This window comes from Myotis yumanensis, unplaced genomic scaffold (assembly GCF_028538775.1).
Source record: "Myotis yumanensis isolate MYYU_CA2020_CCGP unplaced genomic scaffold, mMyoYum1.0.hap1 SCAF_1, whole genome shotgun sequence".
In the NCBI taxonomy this organism is placed as follows: domain Eukaryota; kingdom Metazoa; phylum Chordata; class Mammalia; order Chiroptera; family Vespertilionidae; genus Myotis; species Myotis yumanensis.
In genome coordinates, this window is record NW_027223752.1 from 59,852,679 (window position 1) to 59,870,985 (window position 18,307).

At 40.8% G+C, this 18,307-nt stretch overlaps 1 protein-coding gene across 1 annotated transcript; it reads left to right on the top strand.

Moving 5' to 3' along the window:
* The first annotated feature begins 4,503 nt into the window (after nt 1–4,503).
* Nucleotides 4,504–17,949, top strand: RSL24D1 (ribosomal L24 domain containing 1). The gene is made up of 6 exons (XM_070422406.1): nt 4,504–4,644; nt 8,625–8,738; nt 10,433–10,505; nt 14,217–14,280; nt 14,986–15,071; nt 17,038–17,949. Exons 1-6 carry the CDS (start codon nt 4,564–4,566, stop codon nt 17,121–17,123), a joined length of 504 nt encoding a protein of 167 aa, XP_070278507.1. The 5' UTR covers nt 4,504–4,563; the 3' UTR covers nt 17,124–17,949.
* The last annotated feature ends 358 nt before the right edge of the window (nt 17,950–18,307 follow it).

Here is an 18,307-nt window from a genome sequence, read left to right on the forward strand (position 1 = left end):
AGGCCTGGTGCACGAATTTGTGCATGGATGGCCCCCTCTGGGTGGCCTGCAGGGATCGGGCTGAAACCTGCAGTCAAAGGCCACCTGCAGCTCCTACCTGCCGCTCCCGCTCATCTCAGCCCCACTGTGCCTGCGGCGGGCTCACACCCAATCAGTCTCAATCAGGAGAGGCTTGTGCTGCTGCCACAGCAGCACTCACCAGCCATGAGCCCTGCATCTGGCGCCCTCCCAAGGGGAGTGGCCTGTGGGATTGGGCTGAAACTGACTCTTCAACTTCCCCTGGAGGGTCCCGGATTGCGAGAGGGTGCAGGCCAGGCTGAGGGATCCCACCGGTGCACGATCAGGCCGGGAAGGGACTGTGGGAGGGCTCTAGGGCATGTCCGGCCCATCTCGCTCAGTCCCTATCGGCTGGACCCCAGCAGCAAGCTAACCTACCAGTTGGAGCATCTGCCCCCTGGTGGTCAGTGCAAGTCATTGCAAGTGGTTGAGCAGCCTTAGCATATCATTAGCATATTATGCTTTGATTGGTTGTTCAGTTGTTCTGCTGTTCGGTCTATTTGCATATTACCCTCTTATTATATAGGACTAGAGGCCCGGTGCACAAAAATTTGTGCACTCGGGGGGGGGGGGGCGTCCCTCAGCCTGGCCTGTGCCCTCTCGCAGTCTGGGAACCCTTGGGGGATGACCACCTGCTGGCTTAGGCCTGCTCCCCGGGGTATTGGGCCTAAGCTGGCAGTCAGACATCCCTCTGGAAGCCCAGGAGCCCTCGGGGGATGTCCACTTGCAAGCGGGGAGCAGGCCTAAGCTGCAGTCGGACATCCTTAGCGCTGCTGAGGAGTTGGGAGAGGCTCCCACCACCACCGCTGTACTGGCAGCCGGCAGCCTGGCTTGTGGCTGAGCAGGGCTCCCCCTGTGGTAGCGCACTGACCAGCAGGGGGCAGCTCCTGCATTGAGCATCTGCCCCCTGGTGGGCAGTGTGTGTTATAGTGACCAGTGATTCGCAGTCGTTCTGCTGTTAGGGTCAATTTGCATATTACCCTTTTATTATATAGGAGTGCCTGGCCAGCCTGGGTGAGGGGCTGATGGCTGTTTGCAGGCTGGCCACAGCCTCTTCAGGGTAAGGGTTCCCCCTGGGGTGCATGGCCATCCAGGGTGAGGGGCTGAGGGCCGTTTGCAGCCTGGCCACAGCCCCTTCAGGGTGGGGAGTCCTGCTGGGGTGCCTGGCCAGACTGGGTGAGGGGCTGACAGCCATTTTCAGGCTGGCTAAGCCCCCCAGTGGGGACCCTCACCCCATGAGGGTGTGACCATCCTGGGTGAGGGGCTGATGGCTGTTTGCAGGCTGGCCACAACCCCCAGACACCCAAGCTCCCAGTGGAGGCTGGCTGGAAGCAGGTATCTGGGATTTATTTGTCTTCTATAATTGAAACTTTGTTGCCATGAGCAGAGGCCTCAGCCAGCTCAGGGCTGGTGGAAAGCTTGGCTTCCTCCATCGCCCGGGCAACCAAGCCTCCTGCTTGCTCCAGCTCCATGGCTGCCGACCGCCATCTTGGTTGGGTTAATTTGCATATACTCACTCTGATTGGCTGGTGGGCATGGCTTAGGGCGTAGCAAAGGTATGGTCAATTAGCATCTTTGTCTTTTATTAGTGTAGATAGGATAATTGAAAGGAAAAAAATAATTTCTAAGACTGCTTACTCACCCATTCAACCTAAAGTGAAGCACTGAGTATGGGATTAAAACATAGATAACGGATGTGGATACTGACATTGGAGATAAGAGGGTAAAGCTGGGTGGTCATTTGGATGTGAAGGGCAGGACATTTCTTGTTCAAGTAGCAGGATAAAACAGAGGATCTGTGTAAAGGGCTTGGGAATACTGGTGAGGCTCCTCTTTATTGTTGAGGGGGATAAGAGAAGGACAAGATTAAACAAGGGTAAAATAATTTTCAGTCTCTTGTTTGACAATGAAGTGTTGGGCAAATGTTTATTACTAAAATTTCTGGTATGTGCCTTTGTTCTTTACATTGTTCTGGAATTACTAATTAAATGATTAGACAAGAAAAATAAATATAAGTATGAGATAAAAGGAAAAATTATATGCATTTGCAGATTATAACCAAACTGATGCTCGAGTTTATTTTATTTTTAAAATATATTTCTATTGATTTCAGAGAGAAAGGGAGAGGGAGAGAGAGATAGAAACATCAATGATGAGAGAGAATCATTGATCAGCTGCCTCCTGCACACCCCCTACTGGGGATCGAGCATGCAAACCGGGCATGTGCCCTTCACCAGAATAGAACCTGTGACCCTTCAGTCTGCAGGCCAACGCTTTACTCACTGAGCCAAACTGGCTAGGGCTGATGCTAGAGTTTAAATGAAAAAACAAAAAAACCCAAAAAAACCACACAAAACAAAAACAACACCACAAAAAACTGTGAAGAATAGCCAGAGAAACAACAAATAAGAAGGCAAAGGAAGGAAAGGAGTGGAGGACTGCAGGTAAACCCAGTTATTAAAAAGAAAAGAAAACAAAAAAACCCACGAAAAACTACAGCCCAGGTGGCGTGGCTTAGTGGTTGAGCATCAACCTATGAATAAGGAGGTCAAGATTCAATTCCCGGTCAGGGGACATGCCCAGGTTGTGGGCTCGATCCCCAGTGTGGGATGTGCAGGAGGTAGCTGATCAATGATTCTCATCATTAACGTTTTTATCTCTTCCTCTCCCTTTCTCTCTGAAATCAATACAAATATATATTTTTTAAAATTACAATAAACACTTTGTAACAGGCACATAAATAGACAAATATATCAAACAAACCTGGTAGAGTCCCAAGGTAGACCCAAAGTGAAGTGACATTTTGAATTAGTTGGGGGAGCCAAACTGGAATCCTATGTCATTATTTACACTTAAGCAAATCCCAGAGTAGTTGCAAATTCAAATGTGAAAATGATACTATTGAAATAATGGAGAAAAGTATGGAATACAATTTTGAAGAGGGAAATGCTTGATAAATTAGGAAATAATTTCTAAATGCCAGTAGAGGGCTAATCTTAATATGTAAAGTACTATTAAAAAATAACGCAGTAGAAAACTGAAGGGTATAAACAGGCAATTCAGAAAAAAAAGTGTATTTCAAACATTTGGGAAGATTCTAACTTCATGCATAATTAAATGAAATTAAAATAATAGAAAAATTCGGCCCTGGCTGGTCGCTTAGTGGATAGTGCCTGCCTGAGGGGCTCCATCTTCAGTAGGGGGCGTGCAGGAGGCAGCCAATCAACGATTCTCTCTCAACATTGATGTTTCTCTCTCTCTCTCCCTCTCCCTTCCTGTCTGAAATCAATAAAAATATATTTTTAAAAAAAATAGAAAAATTTGACCTCAGACTGGCAAAATCACCTTGGATAAAGAGGTGGTGAAAGAGGCATCTTATTGGTTGTTAAAACTTTTGGAAGGCATTTAGTATTATATATCAAATTGAAAAACTGTACATATCCTCTGACCCAGCAGTTCTATATAGATTACCCCCCCCCCCCCGCTTTTAAAGGTTTATCAGTGTAGATAGCTATTATGTAAAAAGATAGGAAACATGTTTACCCATAGGCAATCAATTAACATACCTTCATACAATTGCATATAAATAACTATGAAAAAGAATGTTACATGTTCAACGACTTTTTAAAAAAGTGCATTAAAGGCTTATTCATGAGCCAGGCAGGTACCGGGGATACAGCTGTAAACAAAAGGACAAAAACCCCTGCCCTCATGGAGCTCATTTTGTATTGAGGAGACAGATAACGCAGAAAAGGGTGCCTGGGATGCTGATCGATGTTTCAATAAAGGAGAGTGGGCACACACACACACACACAAACACACACACACACACACACTATATATATATATATATGTTTGGTTCTGCACAGAAAACCTCTGGCAGGTACCTGTTGTTGTTGTTTTTTTTTTTTTTTTTGCCACATATGTATAGTATCGTTTAAAAGGGGGCCGACGCAAAGATGGAGAACAGCACTATAAGTCTCTTAAAAATTCCTGGTAAAACCCACCGAGCCTCAGAGACTCAACTGCGCCGTCGCAGCGCCCCAGGGAGCGGAGGTTCTGCCGCGGGCGCCAGGCAGGAGGGAAGGGGCGGGTCTGCGGAAGGGGGTGGAGAAATGAGTTTGTAGGGCAACCCAATGCGGGGAAAGACCCAGGGGGCAAAGCGCAAACCAGAGACGAGCACAGGCGCCGTTGCAGCGCACGGTAGAGAGGAAAACGAGGCGCTGTGACAGCGCGCTCGGCCGACCGCACACAGCCACGCTTCGCTTTCCCCACAGGCGGCGGCGAGGCTGACGCGCAGCTCTGCGCCTGCGCCCCGGCAGCGTTTTTGCCGGCGCGGCCGCGCGGGGGCGCCGTCAGGTCGGGATCGCTCTCCCACGGCCCCAGGAGCCGGGCGTTCGCCTCTTCCGGGTCGGGGACTTGGAAGAGAACCACTTCCTGTGACGGAGTTACGTCACTTCCCCTCACGCTCGGCGTCTGGATGGTGGCTCCCCACGCGCGTTCAACATGCGTATAGAGAAGTGTTACTTCTGTTCCGGGCCCATATACCCGGGCCACGGCATGATGTTCGTCCGCAACGACTGCAAGGTGAGGTGGCCAGAGTCGGAGCGCACCGCTGCGCCCGCGGCTTTCGGCCAGGGTCCCCGCTTTCCCCCCCCGAGTGAGGGAGGCTTTGCTTCGGCTCCGGCCTCCACCTTCCGCCTGGGGAGTTGCGCCTTGCGGGCGTCCGGAACGGAGCTGGTCCCAGGCCACCTTGGGCGAGGTTCAGGAGGAGCGGGGCAGCCAGCCCCGACGGGGAAGCGGGGCCTGCGGGGCAGCGTGGCCGTTCTACAGCTCAGTAAGCTTTGCTGAACGTGTGCCGCGTCAGGCGTCGTTGCTAACGTCCGTCACGTAGAGGTGCATCAGCCTTGGGACTGTCCATGTGGAGGGTGATGGAAATGTTTCATCGGCTTATGTATTATGCAGTTATTGGAGGTGGGGGCGGCGGTCGTATATATGAGAAGGCATGGAGAGGAGATGACATTCATCCTGGATCTTGAATTGTGCATGAGAAAGTGTGGAGAGGGCATTCTAGGTGGAAGGAAAGTGAGCAGTTTGAGCAAAGGCGCAGGACGAAGCATGGTGGGTGGAAATAGAGGCCTGGGGTAGGGCTAGACATACAAACGTAAGAGTATTTGCAAAGAGATTAGTCTGTAAACAAAGATGGCACACACATAGATACACCGTAAGGGCTGGTTGTGAAAGACTTTGTGAACGATGCATGCATTTGGAGGTGATTTTGACAAGGAATTTCACTTCCTACTTCATTGCGTTCTCTCTCTGTTATAGATGGAAGATACTGAGCTCATTGCATCAGGAGCGAGGGTTCTTCCTGACAGTGAGAGACCAAATCTATGTTTGGGTACTTGAAAGAGCAATAAGAAGATGATAAAAAAAAGTATAAGATGAATCATGGCCAGGTTGGAGTCAGATTCATAGGGGGCAGTATGGCTTTGTAGATGATCTGTCGTCATGATTTTATGGTCTTTGTCCAGCAGTGCTTGTCAGCTGGGCGTTGGAACTAGAACCACAGACGTGGGAGCAGCTCTCTAGAGCTGGATGTTGTTCTGACAGACACGTGGGAAATTCAGGTTGGTGAGGTGGGTGGTCATAGGGAAGGAGAGGGGAGACCAGTGGGTCAGAACAGATCGATTGGAGAAATTAGAAGTAGTGGAGACCCTGAAGCACTAATGAAGAAAAAGTACAGGCACACCTTGGAGATATTGTAGGTTCGGCTCCAGACCACCACCATGAAGCGAGTCGTAGTCTTCTGGTAAAAAAGCGCAACACCTGTGAAGTGCCATATAATGAAGTGCAATAAAGTGAGGCGTGCTGGTGTCTCATTTTATCTGTGTTGATGAGTCCCAGATCTGTATCTCCTTAGCTCCAGGTCTGAACTTTCCACCCGACAGGGTAATCCTGTTTGTACCTAACAGAGCCCACTGAAGGAGGGTGCCTTACTGCCTCAGATCATTTTGCTCCCTGAATTAATCTCTCTCTCATCTGCTAGACAGCTGGGCTGGAAATGTAAGTCATCTTTGAATCTTTCACCTTTTGTATCTCGTTGTTAAGAGTGCTATTCATTCCGCCCTAACCGGTTTGGCTCATCGGCCTGCGGACTCAAGGGTCCCAGGTTCGATTCCAGTCAAGGGCATGTACCTTGGTTGCGGGCACATACCCAGTAGGGAGTGTGCAGGAGGCAGCTGATCGATGTTTCTGACTCTCTCTAACCCTCTCCCTTCCTCTCTGTAAGAAATCAATAAAATATATATTTTTTTTTAAAAAAAGAGTGTTATTCATTCTGCCTTTGCAGCGGATAGTGAGTGGTGTCTTTGCTTTCTCTTTTCCTGCCCTGGTTCCAGGTTCGGCACCTGTCATTTTTCTAGCCTCCTAACTAGTCTTTCTGCCTTTTTGCTCTTAGCTTTTGAGACCATCTTTCATAAAGACTTCCCTGCTTACACTTCTTAGGTAGCTTCTTAAAGGTAGAATTAGTAATAATGCTCCATATTTTCACATAGTTTATAAACAGGAAAAATATATACACCCTACTGAGTGCTTAATAAATGTTGAATTGGAGGAATAAGAAAGGGTCAAAGGACTGAGGTGTGATTTGATGGATCATTTGCTGCGAGTTGAAGATAGGATGATCTAGAGCAGTGGTCAGCAAACTGCAGCTCGGCAAACCGTGGCTCGCGAGCCACATGTGGCTCTTTGGCCCCTTGAGTGTGGCTCTTCCACAAAATATCGGCTCTTCAACAAAATACCGACTTCTGCACATGGGCCATGAAGTTTCGACTGCACTGTACGTGCGTGCCTGGACATGGTATTTTTGTGGAAGAACCACACTCAAGGGGCCAAAGAGCCGCATGTGGCTCGCGAGTCACGGTTTGCTGACCATGGATAGAGGACAAGATTAAAAGGGAAACTTGAGCCTTCAAAGCTTTGTCTCACACATAATCCATCCACCACCTACTCCACTGTAGATTTAATCACCTTATTGTGTTTTTTTTCATATTATTTTATACATGATTGTATATAGCTTTATACCATTTTTTATATCCTAGTCTGATCTCGATCTCTCTTATTTGCAAAGTGAGACTTTATATACTTAGCTTGCTAGCCTACGTTCTCAAGGTGGGGATTTATGTTTTAGTTATTCTTGTATCCCTATACCTAGTATAACATCAGGCACATAGTAGATGCACTTTATTTGTTGATTGAATCCCCATCCCCTCTTCAGATATTTTATTGTGCTTGTCAGATAATGTCTATAGGTTTGGAGTTCAAATAGACTTCCCTGAAAGGGCATGGGCTCTTTCTGGAATTGAGGATACCCAGGACAAGTTCAAATCCCTCATTAGACATACCTTAGAAATGGGAATATGTCTAGGAGTTACCTAGTAAGTATTAAATATAGGAGGCTTTTACTTAAAAAGGTTATAATACTTTGGCCTGGAAATGCTCAAAGAAATTTTACTGATAATTTCATAGTGAGTTACTCCAGGAGACTACAGTAGTTCTCATATTTTCTTGTTACTTTGAAATTAATTCAAGAATGTAGACAAACTTCCACATCTCTCTGAAGAGGGCTCTCCAGGAGGTATGAGCCTAGATCAGATTAACCTAGTACTGACCATTTCTAAGAAAGGTATGTCCTTGTGTGTATAATGATCTGCTTGAAGTTCCCCATAGAAGAAAGTATATATAAAATGAAAAGTATTTTGGCTTGTGACATCTGCAAGTATTTTGTCTTATTTAAGTTTGAAATGTTTATAACTCATTTTGATTTATTTTTGAAAATGGGTTACCTGTTCTTAGTTGTGATAATTTAACTCAAAAAAATTACTTTTTCTCCTCATATTTCTTTTGGTAACACACAAATTGTAATGTGTTTTAAGACATTACAAAGTAACAAAATAATGCATTTTACACAATGAGTCCCTATAAGCCATTTTGGAGCACATTGAGGCATCCTTAAATTGTAAGCATTACTAAGGTGGAGAATTAAAGTAGTAATGAAGATTCTTCCAAGTAGATTTTAGAAAACAAATCAATAGCCAGTTTTAGTTGCTTTTTGAAATTATTTTGTACAAGGATGGAAAGAACCAAAGGAGATTTCTGGATGGTGGCTTGAAACTTTTACCTCCACTGAGGTATATAGAAAGTGAATTTTGAGAATTATTCTGAAATGGGAAGTGATTTAAATAAATGACTCTCCTTAAAACTATTTCTGATTCAAGATCATTATAAGGTTTTTACTGTTGTCTTATAAAAATGGTAGTTTTTAACCATATTTTCAGGGTCCTCAGCTTTTATTTATGATGATGCTTGATAGTAAAAAAATAGTTCAATTTCCATTTAATCTGGCATGTCCATATATTTCTTAATAGTATGGTAATAGAAGCAATTGTGAGTGAGAAACATTGTCATTTCTCAGACTTTACAGTATATTTTGTCTGGGAGGGGTAATACCTTATGATAGAAAAAGCTCTAATATTGACTTCTCACTATTTTAACTTTTCTTGTAGGTGTTCAGGTTTTGTAAATCCAAGTGTCATAAAAACTTTAAAAAGAAGCGTAATCCTCGCAAGGTCAGGTGGACTAAAGCTTTCCGTAAAGCAGCTGGTAAAGAGCTCACAGTGGTGAGTATAGTTTTTACAATTTAAAAATTTCAGGTTTTTTTTGGGGGGGGGGCGGTTAAGTGATTTAATTAACTATAACAAAGCTTCCTACAGCATGATTGATGAATGACTTTTTTATATTTGGTTATAGTAATAATTCTTACATGATTCTAAAATCCATAAATCTGTAGAATTCTGAAAAGGCAAAAAAAATTGTGACCCAGTTTGTAGAAGTGATTTTTCTTATTCTCAAAAAACTGTTTTTAGCTCTTGCAAAGAAAAGGGTAAAGTTGGAAATTGCTCCTTAGGGATTTTGAGAGGAAGATATGAAATTAGCTAAAGGATTCTTAAACAGCAGTGAGGACTCAGATGAGATTTGTAATAGATTCACTTATCAGTGTATAGATTTCCTTAGCAGGACTTTGTGTCTGGTAGCGGAGAAATTAATTCATAGTATTGTTGTGAGGAGGGAATTTCGTGTGTGAGTCTCTGTCATCATATTGCTGCCATTCCTGAATTGGTCAAAGGACCTGGGGAAGCTTGTCCACATTCAGCCCCTTCAAAGGGAGGAGCTGAACGCTGCTGCACAGGCTACCCTTGAGGGAGGAAGATCTAAACTGTCCCCCCCCCCCCCATGACTTCCTTTCCCCCCCAAACCCATGGCTATTTTCCCACCCCCCTACTCCTTAAGGGCAGTATCTAAGAATTGCCATGAAGCCCTTTGCTGGCTTCCTTAACAAAACCAGAGGTTTTCAATGAATGTAATGAATATTTTTTGACAAGATGCAAGGCCAAATTATAGTTACTGTTACAAAAGTAATTTTCAGTATGGCAAGAAGAAACAGGCACTTCAATTGTAGGTGGCAGCTATATGAATGAAGCAAGGATACCAGCCCCAGTCACTTGCTGGTGACCTTGTCATGGTTGATGTTATTGTGATCTAAATAGAGTCATGTGCATTATAAATGAACTAGCCAGACACAGAGCTAGTGCTGTTCCATATTCCTGTTAGGTAGATTTGGAAACCAATAAATACCTGTAGTTTTTAGAAACCAATAAATACCTGTAGTTTTTCCAAAATTGTTTTGCATGTTTTAAGATAAATAGGATTATTAACTGTCAAAATACCAGCTACATTTAGAAGAGACCTGAAGAATTTCAGGGCAAAGCTTATGTCATGTAGAGTAGCATTACATTGATTTGAAGATGTATAGTTTCACAGCTTTATGCTTTAGCACAAAGGTGTATAGGTCTTCAAATGTATAAGCATAATGTGTATTTAGGTTGAACCACATGAAATTCTCAATGTTTGACTCTTTTGATCTATGAAAAATGGTAATTTCATATGGTTCAGCCTAATACAAAGTTTTTTGACTGTGAGTCTCATGTAGGAGTGGGAAGTTAGGGAAGCTTTTTCAATTTGTTTGATCCTGTAAGTGTTATATGTCTCTCCTGAGAAATGGGGTTTGAGCTCTTCCCTTCTCTCCCTTTGACAATCACTTGGATATAGAGAAATGTTTTCAGTAGGGCTGTCTTGTACATCATGGTGTGTAAAGGAGAAAAGGTTTAAAAACTTGTATTGCTGGGATCACCTTGGGGGGAATCTTAATGTGTGTCCATAGTTTAATACATTCTGAATGCTTGTGAAAAGGAAAATAAATTTTAAATGTTTCCTTCGTACCTCTGTAAAAACCATATCTGTCCCCCTCTTACAGGATAATTCATTTGAATTTGAAAAACGCAGAAATGAACCTGTCAAATACCAGCGAGAGCTGTGGAATAAAACGAGTAAGTCACAAGGGAATGCCAGGAATTTTCATAAGCTACCCAAAATCCTTTCCCCAAGTGGCTGATGTGTCCATTATAAAAATAATGTAATTATTAAATTTGATAATATTTGAAGTGCTCACACACAAAACACCCAGAAATCTGAAGGGAAAAAAAAAAGAGAGAGAATACTTTGTTGGGTGAGTGTGGGATATATTTCATTTTGGCCTTTGTTTTCTCTTTTGTTACTCCTTGATGACAGTAGCTGCATATCACCCTGACATATTTTATAACTGCTGTTATTTAGTGGTTATTCAGCTTTTTTTTTTTTTTTTTTCCATGGAAAAAAAAAAACCCTCTTGTTTATTTGATTAAACAAAAATAAAATAAGCTGCATAGGAACAATTTTAAAGTCCAAAGAGACACCAACTTTGTTTTAAGGCTGCAGTAGCTGATACAGCATCTCCTTGCTACCTTCTCCAGCCTTCTCTGTGGACCACAGCGATACATTCAGAAGCCCGTTAGCCAACACAGGAGTTTTTGAACACTTATCCATTGGTTCTTCACCTGCTCATTGCCTGTCATGCCTGCGGCCTGCAGTACAACATTTAAGATTTAAAGTAAAAATCCACAGGGGGGATAAAAACAAAACAAAGACACCCACCCCAAGCAAACACCCGCTTAAAGGTTGGAGGGAAAACCTCTGTTCCCCCTTCTCCACGTGATTGATGGGACCTGCACCACTGCTGCGATGCAGTGGTTATTCAGCTTGATGTTGAAACTGAGATGCATATCTTCTTTTAGTCGGATGTGGATATTCAGTTACTATGACCCTCCATGCTGGTTTTGTGTTACATTGATGGCCAGAAATAATGTTGTGTTCTGTGAGACTTATACTTGAACAGTACGTGCTGACTCAAGCATGTGAAGATGAACAGGGTACACACAGTCCCTGCCCTCTTGGTGCATTTTACTGAGTTCTCCTATTTCACCGCTTCTGTTAGATGGTAATTGGTTCCGCTATGATCACAGTCTCATTCCCTTGGCCCACTTGTTTATACTTCTGCAAGTTCTGGAAGAAGCAGTGCTCTATTGAGTATTTTTTTCCTACACAGATTCTGTTGTCCTTTTGTATTGGTGTCTTAAAAATAGACTTTCCAAAGAACTCCTGGGTAGACAGTATGAGTCTTTTGGAACTTAAAACTATTTCCTGCTGGCTTACACAGTAATAGTTGTTAGTGGTGTTCCAGAAAAAAATATTCTTTTAAAAGATTTCTTGATTCCCCACACTCCCTATTTCAGTATCATCTTGTCTGTAAACTAGCCAGTTGACAATAGTTTTATATTTATTGCTTATATTATCAAATTGTGTGAAGATGTGGACTGAGCAATCTTGGTTAAGAAGTGGATATCCACAGAAACAGCAGTAGGAGAACTTTGAAAACAGTAATAGTAGGAAGAATAATTTGTATTTTATCCATCATGTCTCTGTATTGCAGACCAATTTTTAGTATTTATTAGATGCTTATGCTTAAAAGTTTTCAGTCTTCTGGAATATCCAGAAATGCAGTATCTGATTATTAGAAAGGATATACCTGCCACTTGTGTTAGTTCCCTTCTGAGTAACTTCAAGGTATGAAAATGCTTCTGCATAGTAGAACTTGCCTGTATCATTTTTGCTGTGAAAGGCAAAGAAAGCAGGAAAAAAGTTACATATCAAGCATGTAGGGTAGAGCAAAAGTAAGTTTACAGTTGTGAGTATGCGAAATAGTTTATTCTTTTATTATTTATTAATTAATGTATTTTCAATAGAAACAACTGTAAACCTACTTTTGCCGCATCTTGTATTATTCTAAGCCACAGCATGTGCAGATTTAGAGTTGACATTGTCTTAGAGTTATTCATATAAACGTCATCTTAATGCCAGAGGCACCATGGGGCCTTCTGGGGGTCTTATTAAAATGTAGATTCTGATACAGTTTGGGTGGGACCTAAGATTCTGCATTTCTAACAAACTCCCAGGTTATGCCAATGTTGCTGGAAAGAAAGCTTTTGTTTGACATAATTTCAGATTAAACAGAAGTGGCAGGAGTAGAATTCTCTGATACCTTTATCCAGATTCCCTGAATGTTAACATTCTATTAAATTTACCTTTTCTTCTCTCTCTCTCCCTTTCCTTCTGTACTTTTTTTTTTCTGAACTGTTTAAGTTGCATACATATGCTCCTCTGTCCCTAAATAGCTTGATATGTATTTCCTAAAAATAGAACATTCTTTCATAATATCACAGTGTAATTATTAGAATCAAGAAATTAATATTGATAGAGTAGTATTCTTTAATTGTAGACTTGTTTAGATTTTTCTGATTGTCCCAATATCTTTTATTGCAAAAGTTGCTAGAATAGTACATGTCCTGTCTTAGTCTCATTCAGTTTGGAACAGTTCCTGAGTTTGTTTTCATATTTCACAAAATTGACCATTTTGAAGAATATAGGCCAGGTATTTGGTTTAAAGCAGTGGTCGGCAAACTGCGGCCCCTTGAGTGTGGCTCCTCCACAAAATACCACGTGCGGGCGCGCACGTACAGTGGGATTGAAACTTCGTGGCCACACTCAAGGGGCCAAAGAGCCGCATTTGGCTCGCGAGCAGCAGTTTGCCGACCACTGGTTTAAAGTAATGGGAAGTTCTTGTCATTGTCCTGTCAGGAGACACCTCCTGTTCAATAGTCCTATTACTGGCAATGCCAACTTTGATCTTTGGCTAAAGGGGTGTCTGCCAGATTTCCACACTGTAAAGTTTGTGTTTTGCCCTTTGTAACTAATAACTCTATTGTGGAGAGATACTTTAGGACTGTGACTATCTTGCTGTACTTCTCTCTACAGACTATACTTTAAGAAGCTAGATTGGGAGTATGTTGTCCAGTATGGTAGCCACTAGCCACAGGGTCTGCTGAGCACTTGAAATGTGGCTAGTCTGCATTGAAATGTGCTGTAAATACAAAATACATGTGGTTTTTGAAGACTTAGTGTGGAAAAAGCATAAAATGTCTGTAACAATTTTTTATACTGATTGCATGTTGAAATGACAATATTCTAGATATGTTGGGTGAAACAAAATATATCATTAAACTTAATTTGACCTGTTTTTTTTTATGTGTCTGCTAGAAATTTAAAATTACATATGTGGTGTATCTTACATTGGACGGTGCTGATACAGATACTAGAGCATAGTTGGACTCAGCTTCTGTACACATTTCCCAAAACAGTTGGATTTTAGTGGTTGAGAATGTGGTAAAATTGGTTGACCGGTTCGTTTTACCAGTATTCGTAATGTGCTGATTATCTCCCAGGCACTTGAAGGAAAACTGGTCTTTATGACCAGAAAGGTGCTGTCTTTCATTTATGGAGATAACAAGCTAAGAGTGGTATTAGTTGCTATTAATCTGAGTTCTCTGTAGAATAAAATTTAAAAAGCATTAGACTGCTTTACTATAGAAGGACAATTTAGTAGCAAAAGCTTTTGTAAATTAAAACTTAGAGAAATGATACTTGTAAAAAATGGTTAACAGTGGTGTCAGCAAAGGGTACCTTTGCTGTTTTAGTAGGTTTTTTTTTTAAAAAAATGAGTTTTTCATTTATTCAATTTCTAAATCAGAATAAAGAATAAAGAAGTTATTGTTAAAGCTCTTGCTTGAGTGTGAATAATTTGCTAACTCCTATGAATTGCTTTGTAGTTGATGCAATGAAGAGAGTTGAAGAGATCAAACAGAAACGCCAAGCTAAATTTATAATGAACAGGTATGAATATATGTATAGAGTAACTCTTGGAAACATAATTGCTAGTAGACATTTAGAGGCATGTTTTTCCCCCACATAACTTCAGACTTACAAAAACCGGTAAGAATAGTATAAGTAACTATTGCATATTCTATTAGCATTTTGCCACATTTACTTAAGTTCTTGTCTCTATGGCAGGCTGTCATAGAAAAGAAGCATGTGCCAACAGCTTTTTAGCTTTAAAAGATTGTTAAAGCATTACAGAGAAGGGGCCAAAATATTTGGGAACAAGTCTGTTAGTTTTTTGTTGAATGTCTTACGAGTTTGTGCTCTTGTAATTACTGAATTATTTTAAAAAATTAAGTAACAGAGACTGTTCTCTGAGGAGAGACGATCTAAGCTCTAAGATTTGCACTACATGTATATAATAGACATCGATTTCAGAAATTTAATTTCTTCCTTCAATTTCATTCCTTTATTTACGCCACTAATATATATTGAATCCTCATTTTATTAGGTACTAGGTATACTGAATGAACAAGTTTGTAGTGTAGGAATCCTATTTAATCTAATTTGTAACTAGAAAATAATTGAGTTCCCATTCCTCATCTATATGGCTTATTTAATTAGTAAATTTTATTTTTAAAAATTACAGATTAATTAATTAAAAATTACAGTCTAAAGTTTTAGTAATTAAAATTTTGGCCTTAAATGTTGCTACCCTAGGTTGAAGAAAAATAAAGAACTACAGAAAGCTCAGGACATCAAAGAAGTCAAGCAAAACATCCATCTCATCCGAGCACCTTTTGCATGTAAGTAAAGCATTGCGTAGGAATTTTCTGCTTTAAGTAGAGAGATGAAAAACCTAGATTTTTGTGGTCTATGTAATTTGGTATCAATTAGCTTTTTAAGGTTGAGTATTTTTTCATGTAAATGTTATCTCAGAACATTTATGATATGACTTGGTTAAACAGTTACAAGTTATTCAGTATATTTCCCAGTTTCAGTCAGGTTTTTTTTACATGTTTTTTTTTCTCCATAAAATCTTATTTTCTGTAAGTTATCTCTCCAAGTTAATCAAATGAGTTGAGTAATAATTTCATAGATAGTTTTGCCTCATACCTGTTTTTATTAAAGTATAGTGTTCTATGTTAGTGGTTCTCAGACGTGTCATTACGGGAATTACTTGGGGGAACTTAGCATAAACACAGAGACTCTGGCCCTTTGATTCTGGGCCTCTGTTCTTTAAATAGGTCTCCAGGCAATTCTGATAATGTAAGTTTTGAGAACTACAGTTTTGTATTAAAACCTTCTCTTTGTGTTTATGTAACTTACTAGAGGCCCGGTGCATGGATTCGTGCACTGGTGGGGTCCCCTGACCTGGCCTGCACCCTCGCAATCCAGGACCCCACCAGTGCACGATCAGGGCCTGGGAAGGGACCACGGGAGGGCTCCAGGGCGTGTCCGTCCCGTCTCGCCCAGTCCCGATCAGCCAGACCCCCAGCAGCAAGCTAGCCTACCAGTCGAAGCGTCTGCCCCCTGTTGGTCAGTGCGCATCATAGCAACTGGTCGAACAGTTGAATGAACAGTGGGACACTTAGCATTTTAGGCTTTTATTATATAGGATTGGTAGTCACTCATTTGGGCAGTTGTCTGTGCAGTTTCTTTTGTGAGGTGTGAGAAAACCAGTCTTTTACTCAGCTGGCACCAAGTACTTTGGTGAGATTTAGTTGCAGACTTGATTTCTGAATAATTCCATGCCTAAAGCTTATTAGGAAAGGTCAAATTCTGTAAGCACATATTGAGTAGATTTGTGTTAAAGTTGTACTTTGATTGTTTTTGTACCAAATTTTATTAAAACAAAATAGAATCCTGGAGCATTTGTTTCACATACAGATGTTACAAACTGACATCCAGAAAACAACAGGAATGAAACATTGTTATATAAGTTTTTAGATAACCCTCTGAGGTTGGTAGTACAGTGTTTAGAGCAGGGACCATGGATCCATGAGGGCCAGGATTCAAATTCCATCACTTTGACTTACCAACTGAGGGATCTTGGACAAGTTCACCTATCTCTGTGCCTCAGCTTTTCTCTTCTTTTTTTTATTTTTATATATATTTTATTGATTTTTCACAGAGAGGAAGGGAGAGGGATAGAGAGTTAGAAACATAGATCGACCAGCTGCCTCCTGCACACTCCCCAGTGGGGATGTACCTGCAACCAAGGTATATGCCCTTGACCAGAATCGAACCTGGGACCTTTCAGTCCGCAGGCCGACGCTCTATCCACTGAGCCAAACCGGTTAGGGCTTTTCTCTTCTTTAAAATGTGCCCTGGTCAGGTTGCTAAGTTGTTTAGAGTGTTGTCCTGATACTTCAAAGTTGTGGGCTAGATCCCTGGTCAGGGCACATACAAGTATCAATCAATGAATGCATAAATTAGTGAAACTACAGATCAATGTTTCTCTATAACTCTTTCTCCCTCCTTCCTTCTCTCTCTCTCCCTCTCTCACTCACTCTCTCTCTCACCCCTCCCCCCCTCAAATCAATAACTAAAATGAAATAAAATACAAGTAGTTATGAGGGTGAAATGAGCAAATGTAAGTAGAATCCTTAATGTGTGGCATATTATAAGATCTGTATAAGTTTATTTATTATTCTTAAATATCTTAAAATTGCCAATGTTATTTTAAAACATCCAAGATCCTTTATAAAGTGTTGAGTTCTGTAAGGTCACATTGAGTTGATAAAATTTTTAATTTTTCTTTTTTTTAAGGCAAAGGAAAGCAGTTGGAAGACAAAATGGTACATAAACTACAAGAGGATGTGGCCATGGAAGTTGTTTCTGACAATCCTGTTTAACCATTTCTATGAGCACATTGGAAATTTCCTTTAGAGACTTAGGTGCTCTAAGTTATTGATTTATTTTTTACATAAGGTGACTCAGATGAAAAGGTGATTAAAAATACATCTCTTCTACATTACTATCTGCAAAATATCAGACAATATGGATGCTAGATTGTATCTCAGTGTAAAATCTTCAGTGATAGATGTACTTATGTAAATTATGAAAATTTTATAAATACCAAGTGAATTGTGGACATAAAATGATGGTGCTACTTGGATAATGGCACCAGGCAGCATTTATGTAGTAACTGATGACAAACATTCATGGCTAGTGTTACATAAAATAAAATGTTCTTTGCAGTAAAAATCTTCCCTTTATTAACTTTATAGAAGGAGGGATATGACAAGGAACTAACAATCTGCATGGTAATTAGCCTCAAGTACTCATCTCTTATTTTGATTTCAGTATTTCATGTTTTGGTTTATTAACACATTAGAAGCACATATGGCCTCATGCTGAAGCCTAATTCTGTTGGTCTCTTTTGACCTGGTTGACCTGCTTGGAAAGACCGTTGTGGAGGTTGGGGTGAGTGCTGAATAGTCGTTCCTGAAATGGCACTCTGCTCTCTAATTTCACTTTGGAGAATATTCTAACTTGAGATTCCTGTTAGAACAGGCTTTATTTTTTTTTACTCAACAATGATTTAGAAGCAGGGGAATCCAGGGCCTCTTAAAACATTATGTGAGCTTTTCTTTTCAAAAGCTAATTGTTTTCGGGAAAATCGAATTTATGGGTAGAATGTCAACACGTTATTTGCACATAAAGTAATTTCTATAGTCATTGTCTACGTATTTATTATTTAAATGTACTAAATGAAGGTAAAGTATCAATTACTTGGAAGAAAATAACTTCAGCCACATGTACTACTGAGGTAGGGGAAATGTTTAAAGAAAAATATATACTTAAATACTTCATGTTTCTGTATTTTTACATTATTTACAAGTTAGGTATGTTAATAGTATTAGTAACTCATTTATATTATTTTTTAGGACAGAAATTAGAATAAATGAGAGATTTTAGGGTTATAGAACTACGTATATAGTAATGGCTAAATTTTTATTTCAGTATCAGTAATAAAGTGCACTGATCATTGGACCAAGTGTTAAAAGACCTGAATTCCAGTGTGGTTTTGCCTTTG